The following is a 15,548-nucleotide window of genomic DNA, read 5'->3' on the forward strand; positions in this document are numbered from 1 at the left end:
ATGAAAGTCAAAATGTAAATTTTTTAAAGGAATGATTTAATTTTTAAATCTTAATAATGAATAAATTGGTTGATAATTTTCTAATTATCTGATTCTTATCAGGTAATACATGCTCAGAGAATGCCAATTCATATTAACACCACCAACATTTTAAAAAATATAACTTCAGTGCAAAAATCACAAATTAAAATCCAAAACAAAGTGGCATTTTGTTGATCTGCTTTATACTGCTTTTCAATTCCATAAGTAATATTAACATATTACAGTAACTTTTCCTTGCCCCAGAAACAGGACTGCAGCACACGAGGATTTAAAATAAAAATTACTGTTATATAAATTTTTTAACTGCAGAAATTGAGAAAGTAGTTAAGGATTATGTGCGAGTTTTGAGACTGGTGCTTATTAACTCTAGCTAGGCATTATTATGTAAAAATGTTTGCATATGGACCAAATCTGATAACAAAAGAATATTCAAAGGACAATAGTTGTGTTAGGATGATGAGATTATGGATGCTTATTACTCTCTCTTTTCTAAACAGTTTTTAAGGTAAAAATGTCTGTTAAGATGAGATCTAAGCCTATATTTATCAGGAGAAATTTATATTTACTACAGTTAGCTCATCTGATTAACTTTTAAAACAAATAAACTCTTTTTTCCCCCCATTAACTCTGAGAACCTTATAAGAGTAATGAACAAAAAGGTAACAATCAAGGCTTATCTAAATACTACTAGTGAGAAGTACGTTTTGGCAACAGTATACTTAACTTGTACCCTGCCTATAGGTCTTTAAATGTTGCTCTTACATCACATTCAGACTATACATTTCAGAATAAAGTAGAAACGTTTGCTAAAATCATCACTTAAATCATTACTGGCTGCTTAGAGCACCAGTGGTCAAACCAGTAGCTCTCAAATGCTTGCCTATAACAGAATCAGCTGAGAATGTAAAGGCCATTACTGGCCTCTTTCCAGACCTGGTTTAGGCTCCAGTATTTAAAATATCTCAGGTAATGCAGATGTAGAGTCAGGTTTTGGAACCACTAGTCTAGATTCTGACTTAGCTAACAACACACTGAATAATACTGACTGTTGCCGAATCTGTACCGTCAACCTCTAATAGTTGGGTAACAATCTCAGAACTCTAGAAATGATAATTAAGAAGAAATCACTAGTTTCTACAGAGCTAGAATTTAATTTCAATCCTGTTAAGATAAATGTCACAGTATTTATTTTAAAATAATCCATATATTTATAAGGTTATAGTTCATCTACTTCCAGAGAGACACTGAAGCTTAATACGATTTTAAAAATTAATATAATAAGGCAAAAATTATAATAATGTTTAAAAGAACTCACATACAATGATCTTTAAATACCATGTCCATTAAAAATAACCAGGAATTCCTAAAGAAATGGCTAGTTCCAAGTCTGGGACCAGAAATATACAAGATGAGTCCCAAATGATTTGTCCCCAGGGAAAACAAGGACACTATTAAAGGCTGTGGAGTCCTATTAAAAGCACTCCTGAGCCAACCTGAATAGGCTCACAGGCCAAAATGATCAACCTGAGCGGCAATCTGAGCATCAATAAAAATAGCTACAATGGATTGTAACAAATCAATTTTCAATCCAGAGAATCTATGTATGCAGAGTTATAAACAGATTTTCAACTGGGGAAGGAGGCCCTAACCACCCTCACTTCCCACATCCTTGTCATTCAAGAGTCAACTGTAACTTTATATCCATGAGTTGCTAATAATCTTCAACACAACAAAATCTTCTCTGGCCACTGTTTAAGGATGCTAGGTGATTCTTTTGAATATTAAGTAAAGCACTTACTGTCTTTCCTATATGAACTACAGTAACAAAGAGTTGATAATAAGGAAATTATTTTATAGACATATTCCAGCGAACAAATGAGGAAGGAATAAAAAACTTCGAAAACCACCATTTTGCAACACCTAAGGAATTCATGGATCTGTGTAATGATCACCATGAGAGTTAATACTGCAAAGAGCAAAAAAACATAGTACGTCCTAACAGTACAAGTATACAGACCATCTTCATGTATTCTTGACTTAAAAATGGTCTGATCAAAAACTATCTGATGTTAATCTGATCAAGTCTTTAGATATTACTACCACTTCATAGGAAATACAGAGGACACGAGAACATATTAAATGACACCACATAGATGCAATCAACAAAATTCAATCTTTGGAAAAAATTCTATAGGCAGACAACTAGATATCTTCAACAATGGAGGTGGGAATGGATTCTGCTTCTGAGTAAGATGTAAAAAAGCTAATAGAAGATTAGAATTCTCACCCAGAAATAGAAAAGAAAAGTATACATATGTAGAATACAGAAAGTAACTGTTTGAAGGGGCTAAGTCTCCAGAAATGGAAAAAAGCCTCAAAGAAGTCATCAGACCTCTACAGCCACTTTACCCCAGAGATATCTGTCCATTCTGAGCAGACGAAGGAGGCCAAAAGCTGTTGCTGGAAGACAGAGAACCCAGCACAGAGAACCAGCAAAGAATTCACAGAAGACTTAAAGGACCTCAATAACACAACCAGTTTTCTCCTCTGGATACTTCTCTCAAGAGGGAAAACTATAAAAATGTGCTGAAGTAAATGGTAACAAATTGGCCCACTCTCCATATTTTCTTCCTCTTCCCAGAAAATGAATAAAAAGTGATACTTCCAGTTGCTGGAAGAGTCCATTAGTCCTTATTTATCTAAAATGTAACTAAAATATTATATTATATACCTACACTGAAAACATTATAAAATAATGTTACAATAAAAATGTTTACAGCAAAATTTAATTATATTAACAAATCTAAACACTTATAGAATACTTATACCTTTTGGAGGACAAAAAAGTGCAATTGTATTTTTGTGTATTGTAATTTTAAAAACTTTTCATAGGTATTACCACAGTCATAGTAATTGTAATATTAAAATACTATAGGGAGTTTATGGAGTTATTTTCAAATTTATGGTTAATATTAAGTATAGCATTTTTTTACCATCTGGACAAAAATATGTGTTTATAAAAAAGAAAACAGTTATCCCTTAAAACATATCATATGGTAAAAATATAGCAAAAGAAAGTTCCATTATCTCTTAGGCCAAAAAAAATTCTTACAAACTAAACTTAGAAGATAAATCTCCATTTTCAAAGATCATCTCATCTTGAACATGGATTTTAAATTTAATAAAGTCCAAGTTAACTGTATCTTCCAAGAGCTTTGTAAGTACAAAAAAAAAAAAAGGATATAAAAAAGAAAAAAAGAAAAATTTCTAAGGATTATTACTATAGGCTTCAGTGCCAAGTTAAGACATTTTGATCTATTCAAAACTATTCAAGAAAAGCCTTGCAAACGCAAAGGATTTTAAAGTTTTGGCCTAAGCGTGAAGTGTTAAAGCCCATAAGGCTTTTTATGGAAAATTTTACACATAAGCACACACACACACACACAGATCTCTGAGGTTTAGTATTAAAGCTTGAAAGTAGGAAAATGATTTAAGATTGTAGGAATCTCTCTTATGCAAGAATAGGTTTACATAAATATTATTTCAGCAATGATAATATTAAAAATAAAAGACTTAAGGTATGACTCCTCCATTTAGGACCTAAATATTTTATTTTCGAAATTACATATTTTACTGTAGAAAGTAAATCTGACTGAATAGATGTTTTATCTAACACCTTATGCAAAATTACAATATATATTGGGAAGTAAGGCTACCTATGCAAATTCCCACAGCATTCTGAATTAACCATTTATACAACACATCTAAAATATGAGAGAAAGTAGAATATTCTTTTAAAATGTTTTGAATTTAGATATAGCTACGCTGTCTTTTTTTTTTTAAGTATCTATTTGCTAGATACAAAAATAAATATAGATGAAATACCAATGTGTGTAAACATGGGTTAGTATAACCACAGGTATGTCCTAAAAAGTGAGAGGACCCAACAGTAGTAACAACATCCCAGTAGCAAGTATCATACCTAGAGCCTAGATCTTAGTTTCTAACTACCATTCTCCAGTAATTTCTTTCTGCGGTCAAAACTGGGGAAGGAAAAATACAGTGTTAGTTTGACGTCTTATAGTGTCAGAGAGTAAGAACGTACTTAAAAAAGAAAAAAAAAGATGAGAGTATGTCAAAAGGACAGCGGCAACTTGAAAGAGCTCCCAAAGGCCAAAGCCAGGACAATTTGAGCAACAAAATAAACAGTACTTATGATATTGGATTTAACCCAAAGAATAAAACAAATTTTGGTGAACTCAAATAGAACTATGTAAATGACTGAAAAAAATATTTGGGTTCTGAAAAAGTCAAATCTTCCTTAGAGAAGAATTCCAAATAATAAATGTAAAAGAAATAAGAAAAGTAGAAAATCACCATTAGACTACCACACTAATAATTGCTGTGGGCAAAACCCACTGAGGAATGATAAAATTTAGTCCAGGAAACTTTAAAGAGAAACAGGATATATGAATAGCCTCATAATATCTTTCCTCCATGATATTAATTTACTGTGGTGGTTTTAACAATTTCTTTGATAACTCCTTTCTTCAAGAGGCAGAGCTTAATTCTCCCACCCTTGGGTGTGGTTTAGACTTAGTGACTTGCTTCTAATGAACGGTTTAGTAAGGGAAAAAAGATAATTTTACAGTGAAGACATCTGACAGACACCACCTTAACCAAATGATCAAGGTTAATATCACTGGTAATAAGTTGTGTTGGTATCATATACTCCTCAATTAAGATGTAATGAGAAAGGCATATTACCTCCATAGTATTCTTCCCAAAAGTCCCAGAGCATGATTCGATATTAAAATGTATTACAAAGCTACAGCAACTGAAACAGTGTGAAACTGGCATAAAGACAGACACAGCGGAAGAAAATAGCCCAGAAATAAATTCTCCCATATATGGTCAAATGATCTTCAACACGGGTTCCAAGATCATATAATGGGGAAAAGACTGTCTCTTCAACAAATGGTGCTGAAATCATAATGAAAATCATAAACTCACAAACCTAAAATCTCAACAGACCCCAACCAAAGGAGGCATAAGAAAAACTACAGTAAAGTATATGAAAATCAAATTGCTAAAAGCCAGTAGGAAAGAGAAAATTTTAAAGGAAGGTGCGGGGAGCATTCTGTATAGAGAAATCAAGATAATGACAACAGACTTCTCATTAGAAAGCTGGAAGAAAATGAAAAATGCCTTTAAAATACTGAAAGAAAAACTGTCCCAGGAATTCTCCCCAGTGAAAATCTTTCAAATATGAAGGCATACTAAGGACATGAAAAGATGTTCAACATTATTAGGCATCAAGGAAACACAATTCAAAACCACAATGAGATACCACTTCAATCTTGGCTATCATTAAAAAGATAATAACAACCACTGGTGAAGATGTGGAGAAACTGGAACCCACATACACTACTGATGGGAATGTAAAATGGCACAGTCACTTTGGAAAACAGCTTAGGAGTTCCTCAAACAAACACAGTTGCCATACAACACAGATATTCCACTCCTAAGTATACACCCAAGAGAGATGAAAACATATGTTTACACAAAAATTTATGTATTCCAAGGCTGGGGCAAAGAAAAACCAAATAAGCCTGGTAATATGCTTTGGTGCCAGAAAATAGTACTCAAAAAATAGAGGACACTTCAGAAGAAATGTGAGTGAACAAGAAGGCCCCCGATGGCCAAATCTGGGCAATTTTAGCAACAAAATCACAACAGTAATGGATTATAACCAATACAAAATAAAAATTGATCCTGATATAAATTATAATCAAATATATAAGTGAGGGCTCTTCTTTACAATAGAATTCTATACAATAAAATCTCCATTGTTCCTTCTATAAATTGTTCCTTCTACAAATAAAGAAGGAACAATGAAAAATTTTTAATCACCATTTGGCAAATAGTGCAAGAACTATTTCAAACAAGAATCAGTAACACATGACAAAATTAGGGGGCAAAAGTATGATAAACATAATATTTACATAATTTCAAAATATCTCCCACAGTATTAATTACAGGGAAATATAGTAATAATGTACTTCTTCAGTGAAGTAATTTGTCAGACACCTTACACAAATGATCAAAATTAATATCATTAGTAATGGGACAAATCAACATCATGTGCTTCCTGCTAAAATTACTAGGAAGCACATGTCACTGCTGTACCCCAAAATGCATAGCCTGAATTTAATCACAAGGAAACATAAAACAAATCTAAATTGAGGGCCCTCCACAGGAAGCAACCAGCACCCTTCAAAAGTGTCAAGGACATGAAAGACAAAGAGAAACTGAGAAACTAAGGAGACAAAACAATTAAATGCAGCCTATAATCCTAGATTAGATCCTGGACCAGAAAATTAACATTAATGGGACAAATGGCACATTTCCTGATTTCAATAACTATACTATGGTTATAAAAGATGTCATCAGTTGGGGAATGTAAGATCTTATATAGGAATTATCTAAACTAGTTTTGTAAGTGTGAAATTTTATACATGTGAAATCACTTCAAAAAAAATTTTTTAAGTGAAAATTCAAGCGAACTGGGAAGAGGTAGTTCTGATACATATCCAACAAAGAACCCATATCCAGAATTAAAAAAATGCCTAATCATTAATAAGAAAACAGACCCTTCACAAAAGACATCCAATAAATGTAAAAAGGTGCTCAAAATCACTAGCTCTTAGAGAGATGTGAAATGAAATAGCACTACACAGAAGTATGGCCAAAATGAAAAAGACTGACTACCAAGTGTGTGTGAGTGAGGATGCAGAGCAATCAGAACTCCATTACAATACTGGCACTATAAAGCAGAATAACCACTCTGGAAAACTGTGACAGTATCTATCCACTAAAGCTGTTTAACTCCCAGGGATGTGGGTGTGGGTGAAGTGGACAAGGGTGGGGTAGAGTATTCATCTACCAACAGAAATGAGTTCTTAGGCCCACCCACTAAAAGATACATACAAGAATGTTCAAAGCAGCTCTATTCATTATAACCAAAAAACAGAAATATCCCAAATTCCATCAAAAGGATAATGAGTAAAAAAAATTATATATTCTTTCAGAAATAATACTGACTTAAAAGACATTAAAGAGTACATAACTTATTATGTCATCTGCATCAGGCAAACTAATTTATGTGGTGAAAGAAGTTGGACTATGGTTATCCTAGGAAGGATGGTATTGAGTGAGAAGGGGTACAAGGGAGTCTTCTGCAGCACTGGATATGTTCTAGATCTTGATGTGGGTACTAGTTACATGGGTGAATTGATATGCAAAAATCTGATATGTACACTTAAAGTTTGTGAACTTTACTGTAAATAAGTTGTATGTCAGGTTTTTTTAAATGGAGCAAAATAAAAAAAAAAGAATAACGATCGGTAATGCCCTGACAGCCCACTTGAGAAGCTTCTGGAATAATTCAAATAAGAAACAAGTAGAAATGGAAATGTGAAGAAAATAGATCAGAGAGATGTTAAGGCACCAGGTTTTGTGCCCTACTGAAAAATATGATTGAGAGGAAAGGGTGCAAAGATAATCTCTCAAGTATCTGGGTATAGAGTAGTAGTATGACCTAAAATAAGAAATATAAGAAGTAATGAGTCATTACTTCTGAGTAGAGTCATTTAACTGGAGATATTCAGGACAAAAAATATATGAATCTGGAACTCCAATGCAACCTGAGCAGAATGTATAAATTTAGAAAATAGAAGCCAATAGGTGATTAAAATCAGGAGAAGATGAGACTGCCTAGAGGAAAGTAAAAAACAGAAAGCCAAGAAGAGAAACCTGATAATACAGAGCAAACACAGACGTATAGCAAGCATAAAAGACTGAAAGAAGAGTAAGAGAGGTGGGGACTTACTGACAATGTCGAACAGGGCAGAAAGCTTAAGTTGAAGACAAAAATGAGTTCCAGCTTTGGCATTCAGGCCACTAATGACTTTTACTATAGTTCTATCAAAAGCAAACATTTTTAAAAAGCCTTAAAAGACCTAAAAAAAGTTAAAATACACAATTTGTACTACCCTGTAACTTCATTTCCATAACAATTTCAAACTAGTTCATGCAAGCACTCTTTGCAAGAAACAAATTATTAAGTGAGATATTAATATTAAAAATTTATAACTATAAAAAATATAATTTATCACAGGAATATAATAAATGTAATTGTTTATTGTTCTTTGCATATAAAATATATAATAAACATTACATATAAAAATTCAGTGACTTTTCTGTATGTGAAATTTCTTATAAGCAAATACTAAAAAAAATCTGGTCAGCATGAAAAATAAGTATATGCATAAAAATAAGCCAGTTACTTAGTGAGCACCTAGTATATACTCAAAACAGTTGTTTTAAAATCTTGATAATCTGTCCATTAAACAGACATGGGAATTTCTGACTCTCAGCTTAACTTTATCAGCTCTTTAGGATGAAAATGCTCTCGTCACCACTATTTGCAGCCTAGGGAATAACCTTCCTCCAGTGAGTTTCTTTAAGCAGTCAAGAATGGAGCCTCTACAGCAAGAACAAGAAGCTAAGAATCAGCCAGGAAGACTTCTCCAGGGAATATGAGCATCATACAAACCATATTAGGAAAATAGTAGACTGCAATGGGTTAAAGATGGCCACACATTATGTGCCTCTCCTCCCACTAAGAGGTAGCGTCTATTCCCTTCCTCCTTGTCTCTGGACTGGTACCATGACCTGTTTTGACCAAAAGAACTAGGTAGAAGTGTATTGTGCCACTGCCACAATTTCACTCTTTTGGGAGCTGACCACCATGCTATAAAGAAGTTGGGCTGGAGACCACCTGGAGAGAAAGAAGCCAGGTAAAGGAGAACAGAACTGCCTCCAAACTTCCAGCCAACCCTGATAAGGTCCCAGACCTGTATGTGTAGCCATCTGAGACCTACCAGTCCTTACTAGCCACATGAGGGATCCCAAGTGAGACCAGCAGAAGACTCAGCCAACTAATCTACAGAATCATGAGAAATAAGAAACTGTTATTGTTTCAAACCTTTTGGAGTGGTATGCTACACAATATGTAACTAAAACACTGAACATAATTACCTTGCATGTGTTTTTAGCATTTCCTACAATGTTTTTCCTAAACAGCAGTAGATATCTTTTAAAGACTCTGTGGTTGGTCTACAGCACACTGGGAAAAGAAAAATTGTAGGAACAACCAAAGCAAATTCCCACAAGCATGAACTAAGCAAGACAAGTACTTCTCTGGTACAGTTCCTGAGTATTTGAACGGAGTATCCGATATCCATTATTTCTGTCTTTCTGAGTTAACAAATTCTTACCTGGACATATGGCCATCAAAATAAAGACTACATTTCCTAGCATTCCTTGCAAATAAAGTCTTGTGACTAAATCTGGGCAAAGGGATATTAACAGAAGTTAGCAAAGGGATGGTGTGGCAGCTTACAGAAAAAAAATCCCTAAAAGACTGCCAAGTTGTTTGCCCTTTGACTCTTCAGATTACCAGCTGCCTGGAATGTACATCACCATCAGCCATGAGGATGAAGTTCACACCCTTGGGATCACAAAGGCTTGAGCTGAAAGCAGCTGAGGTTCCTGAGGAACTTCATACAGCAGAGCCAATGTACCAATCTATGACTGCAAAATTCACACTTTTACATAAAAAAGAAACTTCTGTTTAAGCCAAGGTTATCTGGGTTTCTCCAACACTCTCAGTTGAACCTAATCTCGTCTCAAGCAGTGGTAGCAACAAGTAATGCTGTCCCATGACATAATAAAGAAGTCTGGAATATCAAAATGTAGTTCCTCGAACAAAGGCCATACAAAGAAACGATAGTCTTTTCAACGTATGGTGCTGGAACAACTGGACATCCACATGCAAAATAAATAAATAAATCTAGATACAGACTTTATGTGCTTCACAAAAATTAACTCAAAATGGATTACAGATCTACATGTAAAACCTAAAATTATACAACTCCTAAGTTCTAGGAGAAAATCTAGATGATGTTGGATATGGTGATGACTTTTTAGATACAATACCACCAAGGCGTGATCCATAAAAGAAATACTAGACAAGTTAGACTTCATTAAAATTAAATACTTCTGCTCTGTGTTAGACTGTCAAGAGAATGAGAAAATATTTGCAGAAGACATACCCAATAAAGGACTATTATCCAAAATACACAATGAACCCTTAAAACATAAAATAAGAAAGCATGATCAAAAAATGGGACAAATTCCTTAACAGACACTTCACCAAAGAAGATATACAGATGGCAAATAAGTATATGAAAAGGTGCTTCACATATACCTCATCAAGAAAATGCACATTAAAACAACAATGGGGTACTACCACATGCCTATTAGTACGGTTAAAATCCAGAACACTGACAACACCAAATGCTGACAAGGATGTGGAGCAACAGGAACTCTCTATTCACTGCTGGTGGGAATGCTGAATGGTATAGCTACACAAGAAGTTTCTTACAAAACTAAACATAATCATACCATACAATCCAGCATCATGCTCCCTGGTATTTGCCCAAACAAGTTGAAAATTTATGTCTACACAAAAACCTGCACATGGATGTTTATAGCAGTTTTATTCTTAACTGCCCAAACTTGGAAGCAACCATGAAGTCCTTCAGTCGATGAACAGATAAAATAAATTACGGCACATCCAGACAATGGACTATTACACAGCACTAAAAAGAAATGAACTATTTAAGCCATGAAAAGACATAGAGGAAACTTAAATGCATATTACTAAGTGAAAGTAGCCAATCTGAAGAGGCTACATAGTATACGATTCCAACTATATGACATTCTAGAAAAGGCAAAACAATGGAGACGATAAAAAAGATTAGTGGTTGGGACAGGGTGGATGAATAGACAGATCACAGAGGATTTTTAGGGCAGTGAAACTACTCCAAATGATACTATAATGTTATTATACATTTGTTATTATACATTTGTGGATATATGTTATTAATATGTTATTATACATTTGTCCAAACCCATAGAAGGTAGAACACCAAGAGTAAGTCTTTAAGTAAACTATGGACTCTGGGTGATTATAATGTATAAATGTAGGTTCATCGGTTGTAACAAATGTACCACTCTGCTAGAGGATGTTGATAATGAGGGAGGCTATGCATGTATGAGGGAAGGTGGTATATAGTAAATCTATGCCATCTCTTCAATTCTGCTGTGAATCTAAAACTGCTCTAAAAAATTCAATCTTAAAAAGAAAAAGTTCCCCTAACAGCTCCAAGCCTCAGATCCACAATAATACACTGGTCCAAGAGGAGGTACTTTATAAGGGTCACTCAGATAAGAAAAAGCAGAACCAAATCTTCATACTGTTAGATATTCTTTTCACTTCATTAAAAGCGGCCATTAAACATTATCTCCTTATCATTAAGCCTATACACAGCATTAAAGGGAAAAAAATCTATACCATTCACAAATAATTACTGACTGTATACTAAGTTCTGAACATCAGTGTAGGTGCTAGAAACATAACAATAAATAAGATCAATATAATTCTTTCCTTTACGTAATTCAAATTCTAAGGGGTGTTAAACACTGATTAAATTAAATAATACATATAAAGCACTCAGAATGGTGACTGACATACAGTAAATGTCCAATAAATATCAGCTATTATTAGCTATAAATAGTGCTTTTAAGTCTCTAGGTAATCAGCCTTATGCATACTAAAAAGCAAACCTTATTCATCTAGTTCTCTAACAATCAAGAGATTCTTTAGTTTCTGTAACTTCTGTAAAAAGATTCTGGTTTCTGTACTAAATTTTCTTATTTTTCATCAGCAGGCCATCCTTTAGAAACTGCTCCCTCTCCGTAATCTATTTCTTGTGGGCTTACCCAGAGGTAGACATGTCCAGTCAGATTTCCTTACACAGGAATCTGAATCACTGAAGAGGCAGCAGAAGATGAGAAACATACAGAAGTTCAGCAGTTCACACGGCTGAGCCTCACTTGGACTCATCTCTGCAACACTACCTTTGCTCCTATCCTTCCTGAGGCCTGGCTGTCCAGCTCATCCTTCAGTTCTATCCTTCCAGTAAGTCTCTTTTTCTTGATTAAAACTGCCAGAATTTGTGTTGCTTACAAAGAACCCTACTTGATATAGTTAGCTAATGTAAAATCATTCTACAAAAAGAAGTGTTCACAACCAAACACAATTGTCAAAATTCATCAAATTACACATTATTAAAATTAGTGAATTTTACCATTTGTAAAGTACACTTCAATAAAACACCTGATTATGGTAAAAAGCATAAATAGCACATTTATATTGGATAATATTTTAGGTTATTTTCATATAAACTGATTTTATTACGCTCCATGGCTAAAAAGCTTAGATAGGAAATATATCTTAAGATGGCTCAATTTAAAAGTAGTCCCATTTAAAGCCAAGCTGCAAGGACTGCAGTGTATCTAGAATAGGAGAAGTATGTTAATATCTATATATTATGTCTTGCTTACTGGTGCAATAAAGCTCCCAACATACATAATGACCACATCTTGCTTTCAAGTTTATTGACAGCATCTTACACTACTTTGCTTAATTATTTGTTTTGCTTATATTTTTCTCTATTTAGTCTTACTTTGTAAGCAGCCTATATATCACAGCAGGAGATCCCTTCAAAATGCAAACCTCTCCAGCTTCAGGAAAGAAATTAGGACAGCCGCATTTGTTTATGTTTTACATTATAAGAATTTAAGAACTGCCTTACTTGGTCATATCATGCTCCATTCAGTAAGCAAATCTCTAATAACATGGGCTCCAAGGGGTTCTTTCCACGTGAAAGAACAAGGCTGTCTTACCTGCCACCAACCAAAAAGCCTAAGGTGCATGCCAAAATACTTTCAGTCACCTTAATAAATCCAAATTGTATCTATTATGCCCTAGTCATTCTTTAGACACTTTATATTTTAAAGCTAGTAAAATGTGTAAATAGAAGGGCAAATAATGAAAAAAGGAGACTGAACATCCAACTTACCCGTGTATAGGTTTATATGATAAACTACATATATTTCCTATCACTGTCTTATTTGCAAATAAATGATTCACTTTAATTTTAAATGTTACAAAATTCAAATTTTTGCTCTTGTAACTTTCAGACTGAGCCACTTTGTAACAAATACTCTTTGATCTAGCAACCTCCAAGGTGAAATTTAAAACTGTCACCATCTTCTCCAGTAAAAATTCAGCCACTTGATTCCCAATCTCCAAAAGATCTAATTAAATTTATAATAGGGATCTTAAAACTATTTTCTAAAGTATCCTACTGCACAGCCTCTGGTAGCTGGCCTAGGTAGGTACACTACATAGCCAGCCAGCACCAAAATCAAATTTAAACTACTCCAATTCCACTTAAATTCAATACCGTACGTCTCTCCAAAGTGCGTCAAGCAAACAGCTGATATGGTTCAAATTGATGTTTTAATTCTCACTGCTTCTTCCTCTGAGTTTAGCAAAACAAACAATATAAGTAACTCAAGTTTCAACTCAGTATCTGTGTAGAAAACCAAAAATAAAATACAACTAAACAAAAACCTTGCTTTGGAATATTTTAATATTCGAGCTTCCTGGACTCTTTTTTTTTAGGTGAGGCAACCCTTGGTTGACCTCACAGACTGCAAGGACCTCCGCTTACAATCCCCCTATTTTTATTTTTATTTATTTATTTTTTCCACCTACAGCACCTGGTCTTCCTAGGTGGTCTCCCATCTAAGTACTAACCAGACCTGATCTAGTTTAGCTTCCGAGATCAGACGGGATCCGGCTTGTTCAGGGGAGCATGGCCATAGACCTGGATTCTTTTCTTCAATTTAAATTTTAATTATTTTAATCAGGAGTTCCCATTTCTACAACCGGACCCAAAATATTTACAAGATAAAAATGAGAAAAGCCCAACATTCACCTACCCAACATTTGGCAATCCAACAATACCAATTTTCAAGGAGGTTCCAAATCTTCCAATGATTGGAGGTGGTTTAATTCCATCACCTCCCTTTTTGGGGGGCATCTGAAATGTCAAAGCAAACACACGAACAAAACTTTTTACTACCCTCATCAGCCAGGAATACATTTCATCACACAAAATATATTAATGACTAGATTAAGAATAAAACATACTGTATATATAAATCCAAAATGGACAGAGGTTAATCCACTCTATTTTTCAACAAAAATTTTAAAAAGTTCTGTAAACAGATCTGATTCTAATAGTCATCAAAGCAGCCACTCCTGGTAATTCCTGAAAAGATTATCTAAAAATATATGGTACCAGAAGTCAAAAAATAAACTTAAAAATAGCTGCCAATCTTCCATCCAGACTGTTCACAAAACACTAAAACCGGCATAAGATTAAGTGAATGAAAGCATTTGGAAGCAGGAGCACATATGAGTCAAAGAAAATCCATTCGGGAACCATCAGCAACCGACTCACCTACACCAAACCAAATCATTCCTCTTATCTGGACCTTGTTCTTTCCCATTTTCCCCATAGGCACCATTTTTCACATGGATGAACCACGACAGTATCAAGGACTTTCCAACCAAGTCTCTCCCAACTTTGGCCCTGTAGGTACGACTCATCAGTCCTCAAAAGCAATCTCCGGAATCTACACTATGCTTATTTCTGGTCGTAAATGAATCCATTAACTCTTTTTATTTACCAGTAGAAATTCTGTCCCTGCTCATCTGGCTTCAAGTTCCTCCGTGCAGAATTAATCCCACTTTACTATTACAAACTGAACTCACGAGAACTGTTAACCTCACGTTTTAAACGATGATGAGAACTGTCCCCTGTCTTCTGGATCCAGTTGAAACTCGGGGGTCACGCTAAGGCCCCGCTCATGAAGTGATATTCCAGCTTCTGATCCCTGACCCCGGGGCATGGGATCTTTCTTCTCAGGGTCTTAATTCACACCTGTTCTACTCAAACCCCAGGCCTCTGGCCTCCTACAGAGGGATGGCCGGTCGCCCGACCAAAGCGGGCCCCAGCCCAACAGCGGCTGGACTGAGTCAGTCACTGGCTGCCCCGGCCTCCAGAGGTTTTCCCGAGAGCGTGCAAGGGTGAGGCGTGGGCCGCTCTGTAGACGCGCGGCCTAGTCGGAGAGCGCCTCATTCATCCTCACACCCCATGCTGCCTGCTGCCCTCGTCCCGTCCCGGCCGCCCGGCTCTTGCCTGACGCCGGCCTCAGAGCTACGGGTTGGGGCCCCGAAGATGTAGCAGGGAGCGCACCCCCAGGCTTCCTTGGGGTGCTTACCGTGCTCGAGGCGGGTGATGATGGGGTCCCAGCGGCAGCAGCAGACGCGTTCTACCGGCAGCTGGAGGCGGGGAGGAAGGAGGAGAGAGCGCAGGCCCGGCCCCGCCGCCGAGAGGCACGCACGACGGCGGCGGCGGCGGCGGAACGGGGGGCGGGGCGCCGAGCGGCACCTGCGCGCA

The 15,548-nt window shown here is 35.7% G+C and overlaps 1 protein-coding gene and 1 pseudogene across 2 annotated transcripts in view; both read right to left on the reverse strand.

Moving 5' to 3' along the window:
* OLA1 (Obg like ATPase 1) overlaps window positions 1–15,548 on the reverse strand; it is a 148,182-nt gene extending 132,634 nt beyond the window's left edge. Inside the window, exons 1-2 of one of the 2 annotated variants that reach the window (XM_039855964.1) lie at window positions 15,370–15,548; window positions 14,023–14,123 (exon numbers count right to left, since the gene is read on the reverse strand). In XM_039855964.1, coding sequence (XP_039711898.1) covers window positions 14,023–14,123 — 101 coding nt within the window. In that variant the 5' untranslated portion in view covers window positions 15,370–15,548. The remainder of the gene's footprint in view (window positions 1–14,022; window positions 14,124–15,369) is intronic. The other variant, XM_039855965.1, reaches the window with a different exon arrangement.
* Window positions 13,789–13,907, reverse strand: LOC120597413 (uncharacterized; annotated as a pseudogene).

This window comes from Pteropus medius, unplaced genomic scaffold, assembly GCF_902729225.1.
Source record: "Pteropus medius unplaced genomic scaffold, Ma_sr-lr_union100, whole genome shotgun sequence".
Taxonomy (NCBI): Eukaryota; Metazoa; Chordata; class Mammalia; order Chiroptera; family Pteropodidae; genus Pteropus; species Pteropus medius.